This window comes from Pygoscelis adeliae, unplaced genomic scaffold (assembly GCF_000699105.1).
Source record: "Pygoscelis adeliae isolate BGI_AS28 unplaced genomic scaffold, ASM69910v1 Scaffold232, whole genome shotgun sequence".
Classification (NCBI taxonomy): Eukaryota; Metazoa; Chordata; class Aves; order Sphenisciformes; family Spheniscidae; genus Pygoscelis; species Pygoscelis adeliae.
The window spans coordinates 110,976-138,814 of NW_008824473.1; the positions used below are offsets into that span (position 1 = coordinate 110,976).

Consider the following 27,839-nt stretch of genomic DNA (forward strand, 5'->3'; position numbering starts at 1 on the left):
TGTTAGGAAAAGACAAGGCCCTGTTTGGGCCAAGCTAAATCAGAAGCATGGAAGGACTTCAAACTCCAGAAGTGAATTTTTAATCAAGACAACTTTGTTACAATTAGCTCCTTAGCTGTAACATTTGCTGCAAGAGCCTATCAATCCATTCAGAGCAGCCTGAACTGGCCTGACTGCACATTTATTTTCCTCCAACATCACAACCCTCACAATCAGGATGAATCCTCTTACACACACTGCAAGCATCCATTCAGTGGAAGATTAGCATAATATTAAGGCCATCTGAAGTACAGAAATGAACAGCACTGAATGTTTTATTGTGCAGCCATTTGCTTATGCGCAAGAGGGAACAACCCAGCCAAGACATCTGGCACAAATTACCATCATTACAATTTTTTGCACAATATTAAGAACTCTGGTCAGCACCTGCATGTCAACATGGAAGTCGCAATGCGCTTCCAGGAGCTACTCTTAAGGAAACCCAGTCTGGCAAGACTGAAGAACCAATCTGCTTTGGCACAAAATTAAGCGGGCACAGAATACTCCACCTTCCTTATAAAGCTCAATATTACAAGGCTAAACATCCAGATACTTTCTTTTTTTTTTTTAAATGGAAAGGGCCTACTTAAAACAATATCCCTCCCTCTGTTCATAAACCTAGTATGACAGTCAAGAGATACTACTCTACCACTGTAGCTGGCTATTCCCTTTTCCTGTCTTGGCTCAGAGAAGCTGAAAGCACGAATTAAGGCATATTCACAGCTGTCCCAATTCACCTACCTGATATAGGGATCCCTCCCAGACCTGTGCTGTGTTGTGGTGGGAGATTCAAGTCCAAGAAATTACTATTTGAGGTGGGATTTGCTGTGTGGTTCAAGTGCATGATGCTATTGCGTGGGAAGGCCATCCAAGGATAGCGAGCTGCTTGGCCTGGAAAACTGAAGGAGTTGTAAACTGCTCGATGCTGTTGAAACTGTGGGAACCTCTGTGGCATGACTGGAAAGGTGCTACTGAGAGAGTTGGCATTTGTGGGTGCAGCAGGATGCAGGAATCCAGAGCCTGGCCCTTTGGCAGTTGTAGTGTGTGGGGTAGGGTTCTGAAGAGATGTGGGCGAGAGGGAAGGTTGGTCTTGGACTGACAGTTCCTTCTCAATCAGGTCTGCTAAGGCTTTGCGGGTGATGTCAAAGGGGTCAAACCCTAAGTCATCCTCTTGCTGTTTGGAGGAACCAAACCCAAAAGCCGCTTGCCAGTCTGTGGAGGAGGATACTGGTATAGTTTCTGTTGGAGAGGAGAGGAACAGGATTTAAAACAAGAATTAGTAAGTATTTATCCATACAAAAATTTCAGCCTCAGTGTATCTCAATCTATGTTGCTAGTTATCTTTCATATAATACTTCTTTATACATTCCCTGAAGACACCTTATCATCAGCTTACAATGCCATTTTCAGATCAAACTGTCATAGAATTCTACTTAAGGTGAAGCAGTAGAGCTAGCAAATAGTATTTTTACTGCAGAATTGCTCTGTTCCTGAACTACAGAAAAGCCTTGCCAGAAATATTTTCAGTAATAGCACCAAGCAGAAAGAAACCAATAAACACTTGCTTAGAACCTTCTTTACACCCATATTACTTGATAGAAGTGTGACCAAGCAGAGTTTAAATAAGGTTGTTATTCAGTTCAGTAGTTCAATTTCAGTATTAATGCCGTGCTTCAGCTCTGCTGTGCAAGAAAGGTTGGGAGGAAATGTTCCCTCTCAAAGGGGAAACCTCTGAGCAGTGGTTAAAAAAAGAAAGAAAATTAAAAAGCCCCACTGTTGACCATCATGAAGAAAAACAAAGCAAATTCTTGAGTTGACACCTTGATAAAACAAAAGGAAATAATGAACTGCATTACAAGATATTGTTAAATATTTTGAGGCAGTGTTGCAAAAAAAGGGTTATCAGAATTTCCCTGCATTTTCAATTACTACCTCATTTCATTATACAGTTTAAGTTTCTTATTCAGGTTCAGTGAATGCTGGCTCTAGTTTCACAGTATTTTTCCTCAAAACTGTGGTAATGCAAGCTGATGAGTACAAGGTAGTATCACTCACAACGTTAACTCCCTCTGCTGGTAGGGAACCTGGTCTGCTGCTTTAAGTAGTTAAAATTAAGCTCAGTATCCTCTCTTAGAAAAGAAATCTACACTTCTATTTTCACTCTAAAATCCATGACAATAGATAAAGAGCTGCTAGACAGACAAAAACTTGTCCTTTGTATTCTTATTTAAATAGCAACCATACATTTTATATTAGTTACGAAACAAACAAGATCACTACTACCTGGAAATTGTCTGTCTCTGCTACTTAATCCTCACAAATTTGGTGTGTATAGTACCTTAGCAGCAGGTAATTTCCTTGGAAATAAATATTGTTTGCAAACAGGATTATGACATCCAGAAGTCAGATAAACATCAAAAGACGACTAATCACTAAGTAAACCAACAGTGTCCTGAAGTATCGTTTACATTCTATTTATTACTAATACTGTTTCAGTTAATTTTCTAACAACTCCCCCAGATTTATAATGTGTGAGCTCTTAAATACTGTTAACCATTCCCAAGACTATATAAATACACCTAAAATGACGTTTCATTCATATGAAGTGGTATTTCCTAGGAAAGTACCTGGAACATACAGGTATCTTTCAGTTGATGTAATTAACTGTATTTTTATCTTTTCTGAATGTATATAATCTCACTTCAGAAAGAGAAAGATTAGACACCTTCAGATAACTATGCAGGATACTAAAGAAAATTCTGAATTCCACTGCACAGCTTCTGATGTTAGAATTATAGATTATAACAGATTATTACACCAACATATACTGACACCGCGTATTTTCCCCACTCTCAATAAAAACCTGTAACATTAAATATTAAGCATACGTGTCACATTCTATTATTTAGACAGGCACATGGCTTAAAAAAAATTAAAATAAGCACCCTGATAATTTAGCCATGCAGCTGGAAAACTCTGTAAAGTTTCTTTTAGAAGAAACCCTTACATCAGTGCAATTCATTCGTAGTTAAGTGACAAATTTTAATCATTTGTGAAGGGGGGAGAAAAAACAGTATGAAACAAGTCCTAGAGCTTTTGGTTCTACACAGTTTTAGACATCAGTTGCAAAAGCAAGCAATACTCAGCCATGTAACCTGTCTACATACCTGATGTGAAGAGGCTCTGTGGTTCTGGTGCTGTGGGCCAGTCATTTGAAGTCTGTGGAGAGCTGGGGAATGGAGGAAGCCCACTAGGGATGGGGTTAGGGTGCCGAAAGTTGTCAGAGAAGAGCGACTGTGATTCTGTTACAGCCCCTTCAAAAGGAGACCGTGCACTGTGATTAGATGAACTGATGGGTATGACTGGATTGGGTTTTGTTAAACCAGGCGGTGGTGAAGGTGTGTCACTGTTTGTTATCTACAGGCAAGAAAGGAAGAGAAACAATTAGGACATGAGTGTTTATATATAAAATATTCTTCACTAATACAGTTGAAAAATTTCCTCAAAACATTTGGCTGCAATTAGGTTAGTTAATATATAGCTCAGTATAAGGTCAAACAAAAATCAACTTAGCAGTAGCATTTTTTTAGTTTCGTTTCAAATTATACATTCAGAAAGTACTGGCTTCTCCAACTACAAGTCGCACCAAGTCCTCAAACTCAATTCTTACTTTCACAGCATTTATCTTTATGTCTTACCTGCTGGGAGCTGTCACCATTTCCTATACTGAGGGAATCTGAAGGTTTGTCAATGGGGCTGCAAAAGTGGGAGGGGAAAAGAGACAATAAGACACTCAAGTATTTAATGTGAAAATCAACATTTGCTTTCGTAGTGGTAGGAAAGCCTTGAAATAAGGACAAAATGAAATTAATTAGGAGGAATGAAGAAGGAAAAAAGTCCACTTATGAGACTTTTTTTTAAAATCATAAGCATTCCAATCATTTGCCATATACTGTCATACTTCCTCCCACCATTCTCCACTCTGCTTGTTGACTGCCCTGTTAAGGAACAAAAGGAAAGTTTTAAACATGTTCGTAGTAACTATGCCATTCAAAAAAACAGAACTCGTACTATGGCAGTATTCCGTAGTAGTCAGTTCCATCTATGCTACTACTGCAGAGAGACTTGGGAACATATTTGTTTTCCAAATACCTAAGTTGTCAATTCCCATACAAGTCCTAAATAACTCTGAGGAGAGATAAAAAGATTAAATTAACTATTTAGTCCTGGTGGCAAGTTAAGCTTCCCACCAGCCTTCCAGCTTTAACTAGCAGAAATTAGCTCTAAGGTAAGAAAACTGAGTTTTGAGATGACAGAAGAGGAAAAAAATGCAGGAAAAAACATAGCATAAAAAACTGCCAACAAACAGAGAATAAAAGATAAGATATAGCGGAAAACCACCTCAGAAAGCTATTCACTAGGAATTAGCATGACTCAGCTGAAATGGTGCATCTCAGTATTCCACATTCTTACAGGCATCTGTGAGTTGCCTTAATTAAGCTAAATACCACACTAATGACACAGTATTAGTTCAAGTTCAGATTAAAATCTCTGCTTTACAACTTCAAGGTACTTTCATTTTTATCTACCCTTAAGAGAAGATGCACAAGCATCAGGCTGCACAGCCCAAAACACCAGTCCTACAAACAAGGGACCGGAAGTGGGAACATGAATTTCAGTTCCATTAAGAGACCAGAATGTGATACAAGTCAAATTACAGGCATGATGTGTTAGCACAAGACAAATATATATATAGTAATTATTTTAATTGGGTGCAGACTTCAGATTCTAGCTACACCTTGTTTTCAAACACTCCTTGCTGCTGCGAAGTTTAAATATTGCATAGAGCCACATATCAATGTCGAAAATTCATAAGATTGCTTCCTTCCGTATTTATTCTCCCCATCCCAGAATAACTGGAGTTGAAACTCAGCAGAATTAATTCTTCTCCATTCTAAAGAAACTGTATAAGGGTAATCCGTCAATAAAACCAATTTTTGTGCAAAAGAACACTCAGTCAGTATCTCAGAAAGATAACTGAAGCTGAAGTATTTATGACTATGAAAGAAAAATCAGAGGAATATACTTGCAAACAAGCATTACTCCAGTGAAGATTTACAAATACTTTCTACTCAGTGGTCGAACAGCATGAATAAAAGTTCTTCCATTTGGATCAAACTGCCTTGGGTTAGTAATTGCTGAATACCTATAGCATGAAAGTTTGCTCTTCATGGCACAATCATTCTGATTGTAGAGCTGATATTCCAGCCAAATTCTTTTCCCAAAGCTGCTGACAGAAAGTTACAATGCTGCAGTTTAAAAAGCTATGTGTAAGACAACTTTTAATGACAATCTAAGTGCTGAAAATGTTTATTATACTTGAACCTGCCTAAGGAGCCTTTAATTGTAAGACAGGCTTCCAGCCCTCAGGAATGAACAAGATTCATTATCTATTGGCTACAATATTTTTACGAACATTTAGTACATTCTTTTCAGAAAAGATAAGGAAGCTGCATATCACTACTGAGATGCAACCATAGGATCTCTGATCACACCTCAATGGGACTGCCATTAAGCCTAACAAGAAGGTACCTCTTTCAACAGCACTCACAGTGTTCAATATTGATTTAAAACAAAGATCAGCTACCTAATCGGCAACACCACTTCTTGAAATTAATGTTAGGGTTTACCTTGTTATTTTCCCATCCAACCTCTGAATGAGCCCAACCAATATTACTTAAGGGGGTCCATAAAAAACAAAACAGCACGACTACAGAGTACCATCGGAACTGCAAGTAATGCTTATGATGGAAGAGGACACCAGTTCTATTCAAGGAGAGCACCAAAAGAGGAAAAAATGTTGGTTAGCAATAAGGAAGTTATTCCAAGCAGATGAATTACTTCCTCTGCACAAAGAAGCCTCAGTTGAATCTGCTGCCCTGTTGTTCCTGTTACTGAGAGATATCAGGGAACCCTTACCTCTGCAGTTGTGTTTCTGGAACACACCACTGTAAAGACAGGACAGATATTCAGCCCTAACATTTAGCTTCCTTCCATTGAAGTTTTTCCAAGTGACAAGCCTCCCGATATATAGCAACTAGTACGTTTTGTGGAAGCTTCTGTATAGAAAAGGGCTCAGCTCTGACTGGGGCCATGCAGCTATATAAGCTGTTGATCCCCCAGTTATTCAGTTCCCCTCAGCCCTTACCTGTACCATCACTTACTAACTTCACATTAGGGTTCTCCTGCACAATCTGCCAATCAGTCTTTTTGACATGGGCTAGGCTAAGCCCAGCTTTTCGTGACCTGATCAGGATTTGAATCCAGCTCTCCAACCAGAGAGAGAGACTGGAGAATCATTCCCTCCACACCAATCAGTGAGAGAGAAAGCAAGCTATCTGAAGTATAAAAGGCAGCACAATTACCCGAAATCTGAGTCTGCACCATCTGGAGTCAAGTGTTCTGGGTCTGTGCCATTTTCTAATATAGGAGGCGTTTTCCTGTGTTCCATTGTTAAACCGTTGGCTGATTTACTTGAACTCTGTAATGATGGCCAGGCATCTTTGTTATTACTGTTGGGTCTGGAAAAAGGCAAGAGTAAAAAAAAAAAAAAAAAAAGAAGAGTTCAAGTTATGAAGAAAGTGTTTTTAAAAATTGTAAGCACTGGGGAAATGAATCCTTGTGCTAGACAATCCATAAGAATAGGTTTATCTGGATATTATATCTCAGATTTTAAATGGTGATGACTTAAAAAAAGAATTAGTGGGGTAGGGAGGGGAGAGGGAAAACTGGGGAGAATTCTGTTTTCTTCACTGAATAGATAGCTGCTCTGCCAACACTGAAGTCCAAACTTGTCCATTTGGGGGAGAGAAAAAAAACAAAACAAAAATCCATTGACAGCTTCAAGGACTCAGACCTACACACACCTCATTTAGATTTGCTTTATCCCATAAGTATTTGTAAGTTCTGTAAATCATGAACTAAATCACTTTTTTTTAAAAAATGTTTTATATTCGAGGCTCTATCAAGCCTGGTCCCAACAGATGAAGTTTGTGTTTTATGCCTACTCAAGAGTCCACAGCTTTACTAACAGACCATGACCCTAGTCAGACCAACACACTCTTCATTCAAGTTACTGCTCCTTTCATTTCTAGTTTAAAGCCATAATTACTTCCCCTTTTATAAAGTAACATTAAATTTCATTTCAGAGTTTACATTAGATCTGAAAGACATTCAAGAGAGGACTCAAAGCCCTCTTTTGCTGAAAATAGTAACATTTTATACAAATTGAAGCGAACTGGAATATCATCTATAACTGAATGCATTCAAGTACAGTGTCATCTGCTAGCCCTACAATCTTACTCTACAAGATTTGCCTTTGTGTTCTCCAGTTTTTATATTAACTTTAGCTTTTCATTTGCTTCAATTAGATGCTGGTTTTGGTGTTCAAGTGCTGTGTTCATAAGGAACAAGCTTTCAAAAAAAATTTTTTTTAATACATATGTTCCTCCTGATGCCACCCTTCATTTCTATGTTCTTATTGCATGGTCCAACATTTACTCTACATCTCTAGGTCAATTTAGTAAATTTACAGTCATAATCTGGAAATTCCTATAACTGCTTATAGCAACACAAGTGTTTCCTACTCCTGTTCAGATAAAATTGGTATTACTAGCTACCCTCAAATCTGTTAGTATTGTAAGATTTGCTATTCTACCTCCATCTTTTCTCACATACCTATACAATGTGGACACAGATGAGATCTGTAAATCAGGTCAAGGCTCTCATCTTTGCTTTGTACACATTTGAAATAAGTTAGTGAGTTGATCAGATACTGAACATCAAGGAATAAAGACACGTCATCATCAGCGCAGTGTCAGTTGTTTAATATTCTCACCCTTACAAAAATGAGCTGTAATCTAGATACAAGACTTTCAATCCATTAACAGATTTATTTTAAATATCAAAATTTATGTCCGCTGCAGTACAAAGCCATCTCTATACTAAAACTGACTTTAAAAAGTCACAGTTAAAAGTCAGTTTTGCATCCAAGGAGAAAGGTAAAGAGAAAGAAACTGTTTTATGTTTTGGGACATGTGGGTGTTTTTGTTTTGGTTAAGTTCAAAGCTGCATGCTTCTAAAGGTCTAAAAGACTAGAAAGTGCTTAAGAAGTGTTTCCACTTGTGGCATAAGAAAACATTCATTTCAGTTCTTTAGGAAAAGCTCAGGAGAAAAAAAAGGGGGGGGGGGGGGGGGGGACCTTGATCTGTTTTAAATGTAGCATATATCTCTAATTGTAAGAGAATGCAGTCACCATGACTATCAAGTGACATACCAAGAGATGAGTACCCACATACACAAAGTCGCACTGGGGATTTTAACATTTGCCTTCAGCAGCAAGAAAAAAAGGTCTGCGAGTAGGACCTTTCAAATTAGAACACAATTGTGAAAAAGCATTTATGCACAGTTTAAGAAACTGTTTTCTACTACTGGATATTTGTAATTAAACATCTACTAGTTAGACCTCGACTTCTGTTCAATTCCAGAGTGAAACAGAAATCCTGCACCCCAGAAACACAAGAACAACCACAAAATTGTCAGAGGCTCTGACAAACTGCCAGAAATATTAATATTGTATCAATGAATCAGACAAAAACAAGAACCACCCAATTGGGTAGAAAGCTGTGAAGAACAACATGCATTCACCAGCTCACAAGCTACATTTTGTACTGATGAGACAGGACTCGAAGAAACATTTCAAAATCCCAGCTGCAAGAAGAAATTCACTTTGCAACCCAAAAGGTGGTGCCTAGCCATTAGCAAAGAACAGAGTCTGTGTGTTGTGATGACACTGTTCAGCTGACAACAGAAATTAACTCCAGACCACTTGCTGCCTTTAGAGTAACATGACATTTTTTCCACAAGTGCCAAAATGTTAGCACCACAGACTGGCCAAGCTCCAATTCTAATTGCTTTCCGAAGGCTTAAAAGTTTGCTGCAGTTTCAGATAGAGCATTCTTTCCTCGCTGGTATCATGTTTTGCTGGGATCTAATTAGGTTTCAAATTAAGATTAGTTCAGACTGAACATAAAATAATCAATACCCAAATGCAGGAAGTGGTATATTTGCTTTACTCACTGCACTCTACCTTCCAAGTCAATATTGAACCAGTGCCCCAGAAATAAGAAGCGGCACAGTCCTTAAGAGAAGATCCAACTGGAGGTCCTGACCACTTGCAATCAAAGAGCATATGACACTTCCTCCAGAAGTTAAAGAAAATAATGCCAGTACACCAGCTGGGATACCAGTTTCTCAGAATTATATTCTGCTTATTCAAGCTCCATTGGCAATATTTTAGATACAGTACCCACTTTCTTGCTTAAACTGTTGTGCAGTGATGCTGCCAGTGGCAAATTATTCTCTGGAAAATTCAGTAGCGGATAAACTGGCACACAACACAAACCCTAATTACAAGACCAAGGTGCATACGAAGTGCAATCTACCTTTTACATTCCACTCTGCCCATCTCATTATGAAAATCCTACAAAAAGGAGTGGAGGAGATTAAGAGTTTTTATTTCTTTATCTTAAATATGACATCTGAGTGGATAATTCACATAAGGACTGATGACCTTAGGCTTTCATTTATCTTTGTATGACTGTGTACTCATACAATCTTTTCATAACTTACTGAACAAACTACTTCAACAGAATATTATTTTAACAAGCAGTAGTAAGTGATATCTGCAATTACAACATAGTAAAAATTTATCATTTATGTTTACTAGACGAAAGCAAGAAACCTTTTATTCACATCTTGTGAATTCTTACACAAAAGAAACTGATTTTACTTTCAATTTCTGAGGTCCTTACACCTCATGTAAGGACTGCACTATAAATCATGATGTAAAAACCACAATAAAACACATATCAAGATTATAAGGTCTCAGTTGTGAGAATACAGACTGCGTTCATCATGACACCATACCAAGAAAGCTGACATCTGGTCTTTAATAAATATTATGTGTTTATGCAAATTTAAAATACAAGGTCTTCTTTCAGAGTAAGAATACCTCATTCTGAACTAGTGATCCAAATGCACACAGCATAAAAACATTTCTTCACTAAGACAGACTCTCACTTTGTGTTAGAACAAAGTGGTACGTATGTCTCTGCATGGAGAAAACCAGTATCAGAGTTTATCCTATAATAGCCACTAAAAAGAGCAGGCAACTTAGGGGATGCAATAGGAATAAGAAAGTTTTCTTTGGGAATAACCAGAAAGAAAGCACAGCCAGGCAGTCCAGCATCAGTACTTACGCATCATACCTCTGCAGTGCTGTCACTTTGTTCTTGTTCTTGTCAACTGTACCCGTAGATAATTGGAGAAAGTTGGGGTTTAGTTTGTATAATTCTTGCAGTAGTTTCTGTTCATATTCCTGGTGCTTACCCGCCTAAGGAAACAGAAACTCACAATGAATGAATACTGGTTTAATATATATTTTTATAGCTATAAAAAAATATTTTTTATATATAAAGGTACATATGTATATCCCAAAGCTTAGTAACTGAGCTTTAACAACTTAACAGGTCACTCCTGACTGAAACTCAAAACAGTGCTTCTCAATCTCAGCACAGACATGATCTCAACAAATCTAAAGCTTGCTAGAAATCACTTGGATGTATTTACCAATTTATAATTTTTTGAGACTTCTAAAGCAGAAAAATAGTTACAACCATAGTTACAACCTTATTAGAACTTGCTCTTTTAGTTCTAACCAAGAGCTTCACAATATACCTTCCTAAATAACAAACAGCTAAATCTCCAAGGCAGTCTGCATTTGATATATCAACCATACTAAGCTTTTCAGAAGATGGGAAGGAATAAAGAGTCTCTCTCTTAAACCAAAAGTTCGAAAATGGAAGTCATTTTATATCAGCTTAATGAAAACAGCTGAGGTGGTCTGAGTGTTAACTATCATGTGACAAGGACTATATTCTGAGCAATAACTGATAAATCATTCTTTTTAATAACTGAAAAATTTAAATATTCTTTTAACTAATTGAATTAATTAGCTGAGAACAATTTGCTGCTTTCAGAAATTGAGGAGGCCCAATCCAACTCCAGAATATTGAATCTGGTAAGTGAAGGAAGAAAGTATTTTTCAGTCTAGCTTATCTATAACATTCTGTGGCTAAATAGTCAAAACAAAACCAGCAAGATCCACCACCCGCCCCCCAACATTTAAAGTGACATCTGAAACAAATTCAAGATGAGCATTCACATTTTTTGTAGGTTGCTACACTACTCCAACCTAAGAATTACTACTTGCAAGTTAAGTATTGTAATGAGTTGAATCAAGGTGCAAAATAGAACAGTGAATTTGAAGTTGTCAATAGCTTTATCTAGAGTTTCCAGGTATTAAGAGATGTCCTTTAGAAAATGAAGCAAGTGCCAAGACTTATGGTCAGGTCTTCTGAATCTTAAATCTGGAACACATACGTTATTCTCTATCACATCTTCAGTATTGCTTTAAAAGCTCTCACATTACTTGTACACCTAAAAATTAACATTTGTACATTACTTAATTCATTCCCTTCGTAAGTGTTTTGGTGGAACAGGAATGGAATTGATGCACAGGCAATGTGGACATCCTCCTAGAAAAATATTACAACCTAAAAGAAAACCATTACTTACTTTTTAAAAAAAATTAAGCAGGAATATTTGACAAAATTCAAAACACAGTACTGCTGATAAACTAAATTCCCTTATGGGCTCCTTTAGAAGGGCAACTGCATATCCCATTTGAGTATTCCAGGTCAGTCAAACACTGTAAATATCTCCAGTTTTTTGCTACTTAATTCTCCAGTTCTCCATTACTGGTTGATTCTGAATGTGTCTTTCTCTATGTAGTCAACCTACACAACCCTCAAAAAAGGACACCAAAACATCTGGTGTATGCATCATCTTACCCAACTTAGTCACAGTGTCTACACCCAAGCTACTACCTACAGTAGAAAAAAAGTATGGTTCTAGAGTGTGGTTCACCTAAATGCAAACTTTGAGGTATACTGCACCCTGGAAATGCTTCTTTTGCCATCAGCTATGAATAGAATATAAGCAACTAGCTCAGATGTGCAGATCTGCACTGCAAACATTAAGCAGCTGAGTAAGAAGAAACATCCCTGGGTATCTCATCTTACTTAAGACTTCAGTGGCAAAAGACTGAACGTCATGGCCAGGAACATCAGGCCAGTCCTAAGCTCACTTACCTGTCACATAAATGTAAGAAAGAAACAAGATTAAAATCCTATATAGGAGCTTACAGTAATCAGGCTTTATTTATAACAAGCAATCCAGAGGCCAAACTTAGCATCTCCAACCTACCTTACCTAAATTCCCAGCTTCACTTTCAGAGACTTCCTAGACTTCTACCAGTTCTTTTCAGTTTGTCACAATGTTTAGCTCTATTAACAATTATTGAACTTAGAATGTAAGTTCATCCATTGAAAATTTTTTTAAAATAGTGACAATGAACATTCAATCTCATTAAATGGACCTGTAAATACATTGACACTAACCCAAACTCCAGAAAGCTGGTGCACTGAAAGCACAATGCACTTTTCAGTAGTTGTGTAATTTCCAATGATTTCCAAGAAAGTAATATGAAATCAAGAAGAAAGTTTAAGGAATGTAACAAGGAACAGAAAAGGAAGATTCATTTAAGTCACCAAGATCGAGTATAATCCACTCAAGACTTCTGAAGGAACTCATACGTGAAATTGAATTCCTGGCCAAGGTATGTAGCCTATCAATTTTAACTGGCAGTTAGGCCAGAGGACTGACAGATTGCCATTGCCTTCTACAAAAAGGGCTGTAGAAAAGATCCTGTGAACTACAGACAGCTAAGTTCAACTTCCATCCTTCCTAAGATTATAGCCTATCTTAAAAAAAAAAAGATAGAAGTTCATGGATAAACACAACCTGAATGAATCTGAGCGTCTTCTGTAAAGGGGAATCCTACTTCACTATGATGGAATTTTATGACAGTGTCAATAAGTATAAATAAAGAAGATCCACAAAATCTTCAAAAAAGCCTTTGATAAAGTTTCACAGCAGAAGTTATTTACAAAGCTGCCCTGGGATAGAGGAAAGGTTCTTGTGTGGATTGAAGCTGGTTCAAAGAAAGGCAAAGGTAAGACTTACTGGTCACTCGTCTAGGGTGCAAAAGCAAGCAATGAGGACTGATGACTGGCATCAGTTTTATGCAACACCATCAGTATGCATGGCAAAGGAGTGAAGAGCAAGTTCTTTGCTGACAATACCAAACTCTTTGGGTAGTGGGCTGCCATGCTGATAACTAGGAACTCCAAAAGAACCCCAGAGAACTCAGCAAACAGGCAAAAAGGTGACAAATAAGCTTCACCAGAGACATGTCAGGTAACACACCAAGGGAAAAATAGCCTAAACCATACTAACACTCTTATCTGTGAACTGGCTGTTGCAACTCAGAGAAGAGAGACTGAGGTTACTGCCAATAGATCTCTGAAATTGTTAGTTGATTATGCACTGGCAACCAAACACAAAAAACGTGCTGGGCATCATTAGGAAGGGCACTTTAAAAAAACACACAACCAAAAAAACCCCACACACCACACTACACACAAAACATTGAGGACTCCTATATTAAACTTTGCTTCCCCTATATGATGAGTATGATGTGTCTGACCTCTGCATCTCAAGGAGGACACAGTTAAAAGGTACAGAGAAGGGCAACAGAAATTATCACAGAAAGGGAGGAACTGCTTTACAAAGAAGTTTAAAAGCCCAGAAGCCATGTGATTTGGAAAGAAGGCCGAGAGAGATAAGATCAAATTTTACACCACCACAAAGGCAATGGATATGGTGAATAAGGGGTTTGCTTTCAGCAAGTACTACAACACTGAGATTAGGGGACACTTTACAAAACTAACTGGAGATCAGTTTAACCCAGGCAAAAGAAAGCACTTTAGAAAACAGCTGGTGAACTTCTGGACTTACTGCCACAAAAGACTATAGGGTTGACAGTATCAACAGGTTCAAAATGGATCAAATTCATGGCTGACAGCTTAATAAAAAAAACCCTAAAAGGCCTAAACAGGAACACACCCTCAAACATGTATAATATAACAGATCTAGGTGGTAGGAGAAATACGAGAAATGAACAGGGAAGGTGGCCTGGCTTACAAGTTCTCCTTGAATTTTACCTCCAATCACCGTTATCTGCAACAAAATATATACTACAGGGACTATTCATCTGAACCAGCAGGATATTTTTTTTAGTTTATGAAAATGTAGCTGAAATCCTCAGAATGAACTGCTAGTTTGTGGAAAAAATGTTTAATAGATATGGACATTCTTCCTTATTCTTGGCTTAAGTCAGCTTAACACATGAAATAAAATCTACTTGTACAACATTTGTGCTAGCACTAGAGGTGGGGACCACCTGCTTCATGGTCAGACCACATGCAAAAATTACAGCATGGATGCAAGGCTGGCATACTTGAGATTGAGTTTAAAAGCTTTACCAGACCTCATGTAGAGGGACAGACCCAGACCCAAAAGACCTCAGAATGCACCTTTGACAAAGTAAAGCTATCCATTTACTTGCTTCCCTACCCCAGATAATAAGCATTTTGATGTTGAGACAGTAAAAACAATCCCCACATCAGTATTTATGCTCTATTACAGTTACCCTCAGTGTTTTATTTCCAAAAGGTTTCTATTCACAGGCTAAAAGGAATATCAGAAATCAGATAGCATGGTCAAATCACAGTACAATAATTAAGCCATGATAACTAGCCACACACACAAGATGTACAGGGAAACCCAGATCTGCACTAACTTCATTCAGAGATTTAAAATAACATATGTTACCTTGCACTGGTATGAACAAAGGGCAAGTAGCTAACTCAAGGTTATCTGAATTCTTGGCTAAAAGTTTATCTCCCTCTTTTTGACTCATGAAAACACAGTGGACTTTTCAACCTTTAAAAGCAGCATGCAATGAAAAAAATTTAACTAACTGTTCACTTCTAATATCCAACTGGTTAATCACCTTTTGGATTTCAAAATTCAACTCTGCCATAACATTCAGCAAAAGGCTACATTATACACATATTACACTAAATTATATACAATAAAATACATAAATGCCACATTTCATGTGTTTCCCATTCATTACACTTACCTGCATTTCCTCTTTTGTGAAACTGGCTGCTTCATCTCCCAGCTCGTGTAGATACATGCAGTCTGGTTTTGGACACTGCATATTTTTTAGAAAATAACTGCAATATTTTGTTGTACCTAATGATGCCTGAAGAAAAAAGAAATCATTACTTAAGTACTGGAGGTTAAGAATGCCTTTTACAGTATAAGAAAAAAAGAGCTGTATTTGAAAAAAATTCCTTCCCAAGATTTGGAGTTCCATCATAATGCATTTTTTGATGCACATGGACTAGGAAGTACATTTGTAAGAAATCTATATACTTGAGGATTAGATAATTAGGGTGTATTTCTATTTTCATCCAATCTAAATAAACACCAAAATAAGAGTCTCAGTAAATATTTGCATTCATAATCATAAGAAGCCAAATAAGTAGTTATGAGTTTGTATTTCATGAAACTGGTTAATGTTTTGTAGCACAGTCAGGAAATGAATATTAACTAGATGATTTTCTATAGCCACCAATTTGGTCAAGTCAGCCTGAATACCTGTTTACTCAGATACCAAAAGGAAAATACTTGCATTTCGCAGGGAGCTTTTGAGAGGTGTGATGTTTGACCTACAGAAATGCTCTGTAAAAGCAAATAATCAGGTTTTCACACTATGCTACTAAGCTATACAACAAAAAAGCCACCGTGGTAAGGGGGAGGTGGTGCATCTCTTTCTTTGTCTTAAACTTGTTTTAAGAAGTTACCTGCTAACCCCCTAAAACATTGCCTGCTGGAAGTGCACTGAACTTCCATGTTGTGATTAATGCTAGGAAAATAGGTCAAAAACCAATAAACTGGACATTTTTGTTCACCAACACAAGCATATCCATACAAATAAAGTTTTATGCTATGCACTGATATTAGTGTCCTAGCACATATACGTAAGAATGTAAAAATATTACCACCTTAAGCGTTCTGCCGTCTACCACCACATTATTGACGCATTGTATGGCTCTGAGAGCATCTTCTGACCGGATGTAGGTGACATATGCACTGGCACTTGGACCCTAGAAAGAAAACATACCTTTTTTTTTCCTCCCCTCAGACAGATCTGAACATTAAGTTGCTTTTTAGCAGCTCACTTCATAAACTGGTATATTCACGGCTAGATGTTTTTAACAGGAAAACTGACAAAAGTCGGAGAATTCATAAAAATTTAGATGTGATGCATAAAGAATGGGGAAAAGAAGAAATGCATCAAAATGTTGCTTGAAAGTCCTAAAAATACTTTTAAGTATTTTATCCCTGAAATACAGATTAGTGAATAAATGCCACATTGCTGCTTCTTTGAAGGTTCTCATCCTGCCTCCCAGTTTTTAATCTTTGTACATTGCATCTTACATCCAACTTTGACAGTCCAGTTGGACAATGTCTCAGTAACTTAACAGTAATTTGATTTTTGCAATGCTATATTATTTTTTTTTTCTTTTTATGACTTTAACCTATTGCTTAATCAGAAATAGGGAGCCGCAGATTCACACTGCACACATGGATTTTCTCTAAAGGAATAAAAAAAAAATCACAAGGGCCTCTGACTTACCTGTGAGCCTGCATATGATGTGCTGTTATTAATGACAACTTTATGTATTTTACCAAACTTCCCAAAATATTCTGGTCGTTTCAAAACCTACAAGAAAAGAAAGTTAAAGTGGTATACTGGAAAGTTAATTCATACAGGGCTGTACTTATTCTTCTGTGTAACTGTGCAACTAAAGCCTTTAACTAATAAAAGACAGGTCTCTTCTACAAAGAAGAGGAGAGCATGTAGATGTAGATTTGTTTTCCAACGTAAAACATGGTTACTTGCAATACAGAGTACATTGCCACTGCAGTAAAGAACTTAAATGAGGGGTATTCCACATTTTGTATTGTATTTTTAAAATTTCTTTCAGTACTCAGATTACCCAAACCCTACCCTGGCAAGATACACCCCATCCAGCATTAAATATTCCTGTATCTATTTTATAATTTGAGGAAAAAGTAAAAGTCACATTCGTTCCAGTTTTAAAATAACCACCTTAAACTTGCATGCAGATATATTAACTGCTAGGAACAAAATGCTGAATCCCGACTCACTTGCCCCCCAAGAAAGAATGTAAAGCAGTTAGCTCAAGATAGCCTCAAGTTTTCAGAAGACTAGACTGAGTACAGGAAGACAATATATGACACTTCCCAGGGGCAAGAAAAAATGTTTCAGAATCAATATCATGCTGAAATGAATAAGTGAACATCCCATCCCCGAAGGACAAAAAAAACCAAAACACTCCTGTCTTGCCCTTCCCTCCACCAGTTAGTACTAACACACCATTTAGGGATCCTGTGCAAAGCAGGAACATCTCCAGCATATTAAGCAACTCTGTTGAATAAGTTACCTGTGTGCCAATGGAATTGGCAATATATCTGACACATCTGGTACCAAAAGTCTTTCTTTTTCTATCCCCGTGATGGAAGGAGGTGTAGAAGTACTGACTACTTGGACTGAAGCTAGATAAGCTAAGGGTATTTCTAGTTCTAGACAAAAACCTGAGAGGTTAAAAAGGAAGATCTGTTTCCACAGCTCCATATACCTTATCCTGTAGTACATTCCCTCCATATTCTAATTCAAGGTACTTTTACTCATCCAAGAACTTCTTTACCTAACCACCTCCTCTCCCTTCTCAAGGGAGCATCAATGTCTTCAAGATCTAACAACATTAATCACATTTGGAACATCCTGTAGAACTACAGGGCACATTGTATAGACCACCAGTCACTCACTGGTGTCTTCTGACTGCTCTTCACTTGATCTACACCCTCTTGAAAAATCCTACACCCACCTTCGGGCATCATTCCAGGAGACTGACAATCCTGAGTAAAGCAGAAAGGTTTCTTCAAGTATCTTGCAGATTATATTCCTGATAAGATATGGCACCATGGCCTTCACAATTTTCACAAAAGCATGTCAACAGAAGTGGATCCACCTGTACTCCATTATGATCCACAGATCTATTTCCACAAACAGCAAATAGCAGCCAATCTCCCCTTCCAGATCATCTTTATTTGTGCAGGATGTTTTTGCCTGCTTAAGTGGATAACTTAAATTGAATATACTGAATACTTTTTTTTAGCCCATCTCTCTCTTTCAGGCTAGGTTTCTCAGAAATCAAGTCATCTTGGTGCTATATGCAATATTCAGTAAGTACACATTATCTTTTGGTATGTCAGTGAGAATACTGCTACCACCAAACCTAGTACAAAGTGCGCCTCCCCCCCCTCCCCAATAAACCCACTTCTAATTACTTCAAGTATTCAGTGTGGAATTATCTGAGGTTAAAAAAAATTAACTGTATATACTATTCTTTCTCTTACTCACAAATCCTCTATCCGGTCAAAGAAGCCCACTACATTTTTCTGTAATAAATAGCACCAAGCCAGTGCTGACAGTTGCTTGCAAATACTTGTTGCTATATTCTTGTAGAAACTGAAGTGTTATACACCAGATCAGTTTAACTTTGATTTTTCTCTTCCCTTCATATCCCCCCGTTTTTTCCTCTCTGCTAGAATCAGCTTTTTACATTTGTTCTTTCCCAGTCTACCAAAATGCAGCTCATACTCTGCGAGTCCTCAGAAACAGCCACTTCTATTTGAGATTTCTCCAGACAATTTAGTCCGATCAGGTGAATTTAACTTGGCACAGTAGTTTTGAAGACATCTACCTTATCCTGTAGCACATTCCCTCCATATTATAATTCAAGGTACTTTTACTCATTAGCACTAATTCCATTAGCCACCTGCAGCTGACTGATGATGGAAGTAAATAAAACATTTTAAGCACAATCAGTTTTCTCAAGTGAAAAGCTTCTTTTTGATGATGCAGAGTAGCAAACCAACTCTTTCCTGGGTCTTCCTCTTACTAATTTTTTTCCCCTCAACTGACCACCCTTATGCTCCTTCCTAGTTACACTTCAAGTGTTGGTTTTTTTCTTCTCTCCTTACAGGTTTGTGCTACACTTTACATTTGTTCTTTATGATCCAACCAGGCTCCCACTTTAGAATTGGTGGTGCATGACACAGCTGTATAGTGCCAGCAGATCCAGCCTAGGAAAACGAGTACCTAAGAAAACCCTTAAGCTGATTTTCAACTTAACAAGTCATTTTTAAACAAATACAAAGAACAATTTCCTTAACAAAAAAATAGAACATCCATACTCCCAAAAGCAAAGACAAACACTTATTGAGGTTATTTTGGAGAAGGAAGCTGAGTAGGTTCCCTTAAGAAGAGGGAGCCTCAGCAGCAGTGAACCTTTTCAATGCTGATTCATTTTGTACCCATCAGGGAGACAGACAAGGGTGGCCACAAGGGTATTCCAATGGTTCCTTGACAGTAAGTTAGGAGCAAGACCTGCAAGTGTGAACCGTGTGACCCGCTCACCTCTGGATCTGCTAGGCGCTGAGATAGCCCTACCACAAAGACAAGATTCTTCTGTACAACCCGTACACTGGCCAAATGTTTGCGATTCTCTGATATCTTCTGTTTCCTCTCATTTTGTTTCTGTTTCTTTTCATTTTTTATCCTTTGCAGCTCTTCCTGGGAGAGTGGTTTGTACACTGCTGGATCTTCTGGATATGGCTAAATATAACAAATACCATTAAAAACAACCCATGTAAGAAACACCACATTTGAAAATCATTAATCCCAATGTTTTAAAACACACAAATTTCTTCCTTCTGTTATATTGTTCTGATTGTTACGGCCAGCCACATTATAGAAGTAGCATATTCAGTCCTTTGGGAAAGGTGAACATCTTGCATATTTTCATGGAATTCTCCTATTTATAGACATAATACTGATTCGGGCAATAGCCACATTCTAACCCAGCTGCCTAGTCAGTTTGGTAACACTACAAGCAGCTGCAACATGACAGCCAACACATCCTATTAAGACTTCACTAACATAGCACAGTAAGCAGGGTGAAAGCATGCCCTGCATATTCACTTTATATTTAGTTGTCTGATACAGATTTGGATACTTAAGTGTATTAACAAAGTAAAGAGTACAGAATAAGAAATCAAAATACAAATATAATTTTCACCAATTTCAAGACAGTAACACCATTACACGGCTCAGTCTTTACATAGTTAACTTCTCCTAGCAGAGAGACAGATTTCAATACAGTTACTGCAAACTGATTTAACAGTATTCTCACCATGCTTGTGTACCAGTTTGAAACTTGGGCTTTGTCTTTCCTGGACAAAGGTGCATTTTTAACCTCAAGATTATCATCTACAGGTAACTCCTCAAACACACATAACACTGTAGATTTTAATCTCAAAAGTATCTAGCAGAAGTACAAGTGTTCTCAGAGTTACCTAGAAAGATTGCTCTATTCATGCAGAGCATTGCTGTAAAGCCACTATTTTAGGCTGGTCTTGTAGACCACGGCACGCTGTCCTCTGCCTCAGATTACTCCTCAAAGCAGTCGCATATTCCTTACCTGTTCCAGTTTTCTCAGACTGACAAGTTAGATTTCACACTTTATATACAAAGCAATGCTAAGCACAGAAGCAAGTATATGAAAACCTATCTCAAAACAAAAAGAAGTGTTTGTAAACACCGAGATGAAGTAAAAAATAAGAGTAGTACAGGAGATGTGCATTAAGGTAAAGACTTAAGATAAAGAAGTTAAGCTCACCAATATGTTGAACTAAGTTCTTTGCTTGTACTACCATAACCAAAGTTTTCAGAGTAGAAGTCCAACAAAAATGAATTTAAGTTTTTCCTGACTGTCCTCTGTTAATGGTAGAACACAAAACTAGTTGTCATACTAAATGACCTGAGAAAAATCTACAGCAGCAGATGAAAATAAGGTTTAGGTTAAAACCATATATTCCTCATACTCGCATGATGCTACAGAACAAGCCAAGTGCTTAGACCTGATAGTCTTCTAAGTACATCCCCAAACAAAACAAGATCCATTTTACAGTTTAAAGAGTTTAAAGTTCAGCACCATTATACTACACTTGAGACATCTTCTGAAAATATGCTGCAGTCAACTTCAGCAGATGGCATCTCATGGTTAAACACCAAGACCTCTGGAGCATGTTTTTAGTATCACAAAGGATTTTAAACTTGTAGGATTCTTTAGCAGTAGCCAAAGTCCTTAACATGAAAACACAATAATTGTTACCCTTGAACAGTTAAAACCGTACTGTTTCTTAAAAAGTTATGTTATTCACAAGTAACGCTGAATACCTTATGCAGATTTCACAATGTACTTGATGAACAGCAATGACCTGTTAGTAAGGTCATTTGAGATTAGCAATGATTATCTTGAGTTTTAACACATGTACACATGAAGACTTCAGAGATGCAGAATAATTCTGCAAGGCATTTCACTTATTTAAAGAGTTTCTCAAAATCTGTGTTAGTCAATCATGTAGAATAAAGAATAGATATTGTTTTGTTTTAGGAAAGAGAAAGACTGCCCAGCAGAGAGTTAGGTCAGTTACCACAGTCAAGCTGAGTTCAGGTAGGAATGGGAAGAAAACAAATGCACCAGTATAAGGTAGATATAGTTCCAAAAATAAGATGGCTTGCCCTACATCAAGTGATGTGGTATCATACCCACAATCCATCCTTTCACAGATTAATTCCTTCTCCACATCCCATACTATGCAAGGCAAGGCTTGCAAGTGTGCTGCTCTCTGGTACGGCGCAAGAAATGAATTCATGGTTTTCAGTAGGTTCAGTAAGGCTCCTGAAGGTCCGAGAAAACTACAACAAACAGTGCCAAAGTTCATCAGCTTCTTTCTTGCCAAGTATAGCCACATTCAGAGCATATTCTCAAATGAGAAGCAAATCAGACAGTACGTTCCTTCTCGGAACAGCTATTTGCTACTGGAGGTCCTGAACCTTAGTCAGAAAACATCCCAGGTAGCTCAAGCATAACCCTGAGTGGAACGTTTATTTGTCCATAGTAAAACTAGTAGTTTGTATTAGTACAGGAGAGCACAAAAACTGCTGAGAGGCACACAACTAAACAGCAACTTCAGAATCAGGGAAGAGAAATCTCAGCAGAAAGACTGCCTGAATAAGGATTTCAATCATTAAGAAGTAGCAGTAGTTGATTTGCCACCATGGATAACAGCACTTGTTTGAGCAATAGAATCATCAAAAGTTCTCACCAGATACTATAGAGCTGTATTATATATGAAATGTTTCATATGTATGTTTATCGCTCTTATGACACGTTTAATGCTTCTAAGGAATGAGTAGTTGGATATCCTGACTTGCAGGACCTGTAAATGAATCTGTGTGCACCTCCTGAATCCCAAGAACAAATCAGAAACCCAATCCTAAGAAGTGATAGATGATTTTCCTATCTATATATAATGTGTGGCATGATGACAGATAAGAGATATTGTGCATTTTAGGGGGGAGGAAGGCAAGTAAGTACAGCACCAACATTTCAGAAGCTAATTCTAAAAAAATAGTAAGTATTAGAAATCCTGCTTCTTTCAAATAAGGACATAAAGTCAGTCTACAAATGGGATAATAAATGATTTCATCTTCAGAGTGATTGCTTCCCACAGTGTTGAAGTTTATGAACTCAGATGATAGTTCAACTACAGCCAGAATACCTGCAGGGAAGGCTGGTGGAACATGGCTCTGAAAGCCAAGCAAGGTGGATTGAGTGCTGGCGTATCTCACAGTACCATTTCATCTGTTGTTTACTCTGTCCAACCGTACAAAATAGGAGTAGGGGGAGGACCACAGGTACCAGAAGCTCTCAGGTCTTGCAACAGCTGAAGTGGCAACACTACTGAGATATTTTTTTTAAACACAAGAAGCATAAGATACTTGTTTAACCTACTATCACTGATTCCTTAGCTGGTAGAGGATTTGAGATCCAAATGTTATCAGCATTTATCTATTTTCAAGATGCAAGACATTAAGAGATGTCAACATCACTGATTCACTGACTAAGTTTAGCTGACACCCTCCACTTAAGTTATACAAATCCTCTTCAGCAAAAACCACGTAAGCCACCTGAACAAGATGTGCCAACATGGAAAATTACCAGATTTTGTTTACACTAACTGCAAGTTGCTGGTAGTCCTACAAGAACTTCATCAAAAATTCGAATGTCTCTTCTGTAGTCTCGTTTCTTTAATCAGAGGTGGCCCTTGATGAATTCTCAGTCTTCCTGACTAAGTTTGTCTTGTCATTTAAGTTTTGTTTTCTTTCAGACTTTTTTCCCCACATTTTCCCAATTGTTGAAAGCTGAGCTGGGATTTATCAAGCACTTTGCTTTTGTCATTCCCAGATGGGTCACATTCCTTCCACACAATGGATGTACCAACATTTCCCAGTTGTTGCCTTGCTACCGAATAGGTTCTGAAATGAGAAATACAGAGAAAGTCAGTAAGGTTTATGCATACTACTTATATCAAGAATAACAAATAGCAATTTCCTATATTTCTAAATATCAATTGTTGCACCAAACTACTCAGTTGTGGGATTAAAAGCACCAGAACAAACAACTGACATTTGGAAACTGTGCATTAAGACCAGGTGTTCCTTTTACACAGAAGCAGGAGAAACACAGACAAAAACATGCTTAAAACATGTTAGTTTCTTGGTCATAAATGTAGCAGTTTACTATTTCTCTCCATTTCTAACTCAAGATGCTAGGAGGAATAAAGCTAGCTAAGTCAAGGAACTGGAGAACAAGGCAAAGCTACACCACAGGAACAGCTGTGTATCAAGTTATATCATTTGGTGGAAGGGCAAAGCAATTAAGGAATGTGAAGGAGCTAGGTTTTTTTATTGTTGGATTTAAAGATTGCAACAACTGACACTAAGGTCTGAGAATGCCTTGCTCTAATAGAGCAACACAAGCGACTGAAATGGTACGTATTATTCATAGGACAAACAGTACCCAGGCCGCTGAATTTTAAAGAAAAAAGAAAAATCACTGTAAAGATAAAAATCACTGTCTTTACAACCAGAACCAGCGAGTCTGGTAACCTGTAAACCAGCTTCTGGCTACAGAAGTCTCTTTTAAGGACAGCATATTTTCATTCTAATTTGACTAGTTAGCAGCTATTTCATTCACAGTTAAGAAATCAATTGACTGGAAAAAACAGGAAGGCTTGCTTAGCGTCTTACAATTGACTACACCTACAATTCTGAAGGGCATCAGGAACTCAAAGCAGGTCAGTTCTGTTTTTCAAGGAAGTACTTTTTGTAGTTAATGAATTAAACAGAAACAATTTCCGAGTCTATTTCAGAAGATTCAGACAAAGTTTAGAAAGCTTTTAACATGTTAAGACTAACAAGTACTAGTTTCCAACCAGCATTCAAGTTAAATTCATATTGGCACCTTACTTTCACAAATCAAAACAAAGCAAGTGTTCATCTACTACTGTTACTAATAGGAGGAAACTTAGGACATACTAAACTCAATTGACTGCAACCACGTGAACATATTCTGTACATGCAAATGTTAAGCTATATAGCAGTTAAAGCATGTAGAAGTATTTTCTCCTTGGTAGAAAAAACTGCAAGCTAACATCTTTTCAGTTTGAAGTAAAATTAGAGAAGCTTAAGAAAATAATGGTGTATGTGCAATGCACAGTTAAGATCTATCAAACTAACGGCATAGGCGCCACTATAGTGTATAGGCAAAGTATTTCATCACAGGCTTTTCCAAAATCTCCCGCAAACCTTTCAACCAAAATCCCTGGATAGGGAACTTATTTATTGCTCCTCTCCACTAGTGATCAAACCACTGGAGAACTCGCATTGCATTGAATACCATTGGCACAAATAGCAGTTTTCTATTATGTAATTGTACATAACATACTCAGCCTTGCTTTAACATATGTTTATTCGCAGTCCATTTTGCAGAAAGTATCCTGCACTGGTATATACATTATAAACATGACATACCTGTTGAAACCATAGTACCTATTATAAACTTTCCTGCAAAAATTTTGTTGCTTTGCCATTTTCTGCGCTTCAGCATTTTAAGCGGTCACAACCAATACGCACCATCATAGATATGAATTAGAAGACTGCTTAGATCTTTTTCCCAGAAACCTTACTACACACAGATAAGAACTATTTAGACACACTGCACACAAAAACACATACCCGGTTCAGAAGGTCCAGCACACTTCAAAAGGTGGCTTCTTCAGACTTATTTGATTCTGCCATCAAACATGGAGCTCGAAACTATTTATTCCCAAGATCCTGATGGGGTCTCTGCGCCACAATGTCTTTGTCTATGCCACAAGAGGAGCGTACTCCTCAGCCTCCTCCATGCAAATCTCCTACAATCCAGCGATACAGCTGCAACTCGACTCAGGAACATCTTGCAATCCATGGATGAAGAAAGTATCAAGGACATAATCCTCGTCCATTGTGAAGGAAGAGGCCTCCTTCCTCTCCTGAAATGGTCCGTGTGCTTCATTCCAATTGTAGCACTCATTCTAGCTTTTCCCCAAAACTGTTTTTTTAAGCAAACTGTATCCAATTCAGCAAAATATTTGCACATCCAATCATATGCCAGATTATTCCAAATTAAAAAGTTCAGCTGTGGCAGTATCCGTATTTCACAGAATTCAGATACCCAGAGGCAGTGAATAGCATGCTGCTTCTGTGATTTTTTTCAGATATATTCCATAAGCTTCCAGTAATGAACAGGCAGAGATTAATCAAATAGTTGTTGGCAAGAAGTAGTGTAATAAATCCAGGTACACAAAGCGACTTACATAGACAAGGAAATTCCAGAAATCTCATGTTTGTACCAGCAGAACAGAAGTCTTCTTGTACTATGAAAATTACTGTACAGCATGTGTCATCTACAGCAGGTATCACACGTGAAGAATGATTTGGCTGATGGCAGGTGGATCTTCCTTGTAGAACATACAGCTCAAATATCGTAACAAATTTGCACAATTTGTTAACAAATGTGTGTTGCTGTGGGATAGCCTTCAAGCTTGCAGAGGCATCCAAACACAGGTTAGCAGTGATAACTCTAGTATAGCCAAAGCCCAAAAGAGCATTAAGAAAATATGACTGGAAGTGCTTATAGTAAAGCTGTGGTAGTGAATAAAGATAGTGAGACCAAGTAAGATTACTTGGGTTCTAAAGAGGGAGCTGTAACATGAGACAGGAAGCCAACAAAGGCATAAACTGAGGATAGGATCACAATTAAATAGCAGGAGAAAGAGGGGACATAAGCAGCTGTGATTACAAAAAGAGGAAGGCCAGGCAAGAAAGTTACAATCAAAGGAAGTCATTAGCGTTAAAGAGAAGAAGATATTGAGAAAGAATTTTATTAAACACTGAAGATAAGGAAATAATGAGGTTAAGCAAAACACTAAAAGGAGGAAGAAAATAATTCAAAGGAAAAAGCAGGCAACTTAGTGAGCAGTTTATAGTTGTGGCCAACCAAAGTATCAGCCAGACATCAATTAAGAGATAGGGAGAAATTAAGTGTGACACTAAGTACTACCTTTAAGCATTTGGCAATAAGATCAGAATAATAGACAAATAGACTTAAGCCCAGATTTTGAAATGCTTTAAAGTTTAACACCGTTGGATGTATTTTCCAAAGGTTTTACACGTTTAGAGTCCAGAAAAATATGGATTAAAAGCTCCAATGCCACAAACAAAACAAGCAGGCGCTTTATAAGCTTGCCTCAGACAATGCTGCTAGTTTAGCTGAACCTTGGCCCTCAGCAAACCCCTGATGCTGGAATCCTCACTGTCCTTCCTGAAAAGATTTTGTCAATGCATGAGCACCCCAACTCAAAGGATTTTTTTTTTTTTGGCAGTTCTCCCAGCATGCCTTGGTTCTGATCCACAGCTTCCCCTATTAATCCAGTTCTGAATTTAACAAACCAAGACTAGCCGTTGCACAACAGCTTCGACACATATGCAGACAGAATCTGAAAGATCCAACACCTCACCCTTGATCTAGGCCATGACTAGATGAATGTTTCCCCGAAGGAAAAGGATGTCTTTGGTACCAACACAATGCAAGAGCCTTGTGATACGTGCAAGACAAGCCGCTGTTCCAGGATATTTACCTTTCTGCAAGCAGGACAAAGTCCATTCTCATCAGTGCGGATACGATGCCAACAGAAACGACAGATTTGGTAGCCACAGGTGCAAGGGAAGAAGTTGATGTCATCAATCTCCAGAGGCTCCATGCAAAGGGGGCATTCCACAGGGTCTTCCTTAGCATCAGGGCTGCGAGACATCTTTATATGTTCGCAGAGCAGCAAAAGTTTATAATAACTTAATAGACCAAGAAGGTCAGCACTTGAAGGTCTGCAAGAGAAGAAAAAAAAGGGAAAAAAGAGTGATTAGTACTTTTGACAACCTTTCTTTTGCACCTTTTAATATTTCAGTTCTTCACTGCTTTCCTTCTCCCCACGCAAATTATCTACTAACACACAAGTTACTCCCTAATAAACTTGAGTGTGTCTTCCTACTTATGAGTCACACAAGTAATATGAAAGATGGTACTAGTGATGTACTTCCCTACCTG

At 37.8% G+C, this 27,839-nt stretch overlaps 1 protein-coding gene across 7 annotated transcripts in view; it reads right to left on the minus strand.

Moving 5' to 3' along the window:
* Positions 1-27,613, minus strand: part of CNOT4 (CCR4-NOT transcription complex, subunit 4) — a 45,869-nt gene extending 18,256 nt beyond the window's left edge. For 2 of the 7 annotated variants that reach the window (XM_009321290.1, XM_009321286.1), the window contains exons 1-10: positions 27,376-27,601; positions 19,706-19,903; positions 16,835-16,921; positions 16,200-16,301; positions 15,269-15,394; positions 10,359-10,492; positions 6,465-6,620; positions 3,738-3,795; positions 3,207-3,456; positions 781-1,278 (exon numbers count right to left, since the gene is read on the minus strand). In XM_009321290.1, the coding sequence (XP_009319565.1) occupies positions 781-1,278; positions 3,207-3,456; positions 3,738-3,795; positions 6,465-6,620; positions 10,359-10,492; positions 15,269-15,394; positions 16,200-16,301; positions 16,835-16,921; positions 19,706-19,903; positions 27,376-27,549 (1,783 nt within the window). In that variant the 5' untranslated portion in view covers positions 27,550-27,601. Of the gene's footprint in view, positions 1-780; positions 1,279-3,206; positions 3,457-3,737; positions 3,796-6,464; positions 6,621-10,358; positions 10,493-15,268; positions 15,395-16,199; positions 16,302-16,834; positions 16,922-19,705; positions 19,904-27,375 lie in introns of all 7 variants that reach the window. The other 5 variants (XM_009321292.1, XM_009321289.1, XM_009321291.1 and 2 more) reach the window with 3 other exon arrangements.
* Positions 27,614-27,839: the final 226 nt, after the last annotated feature.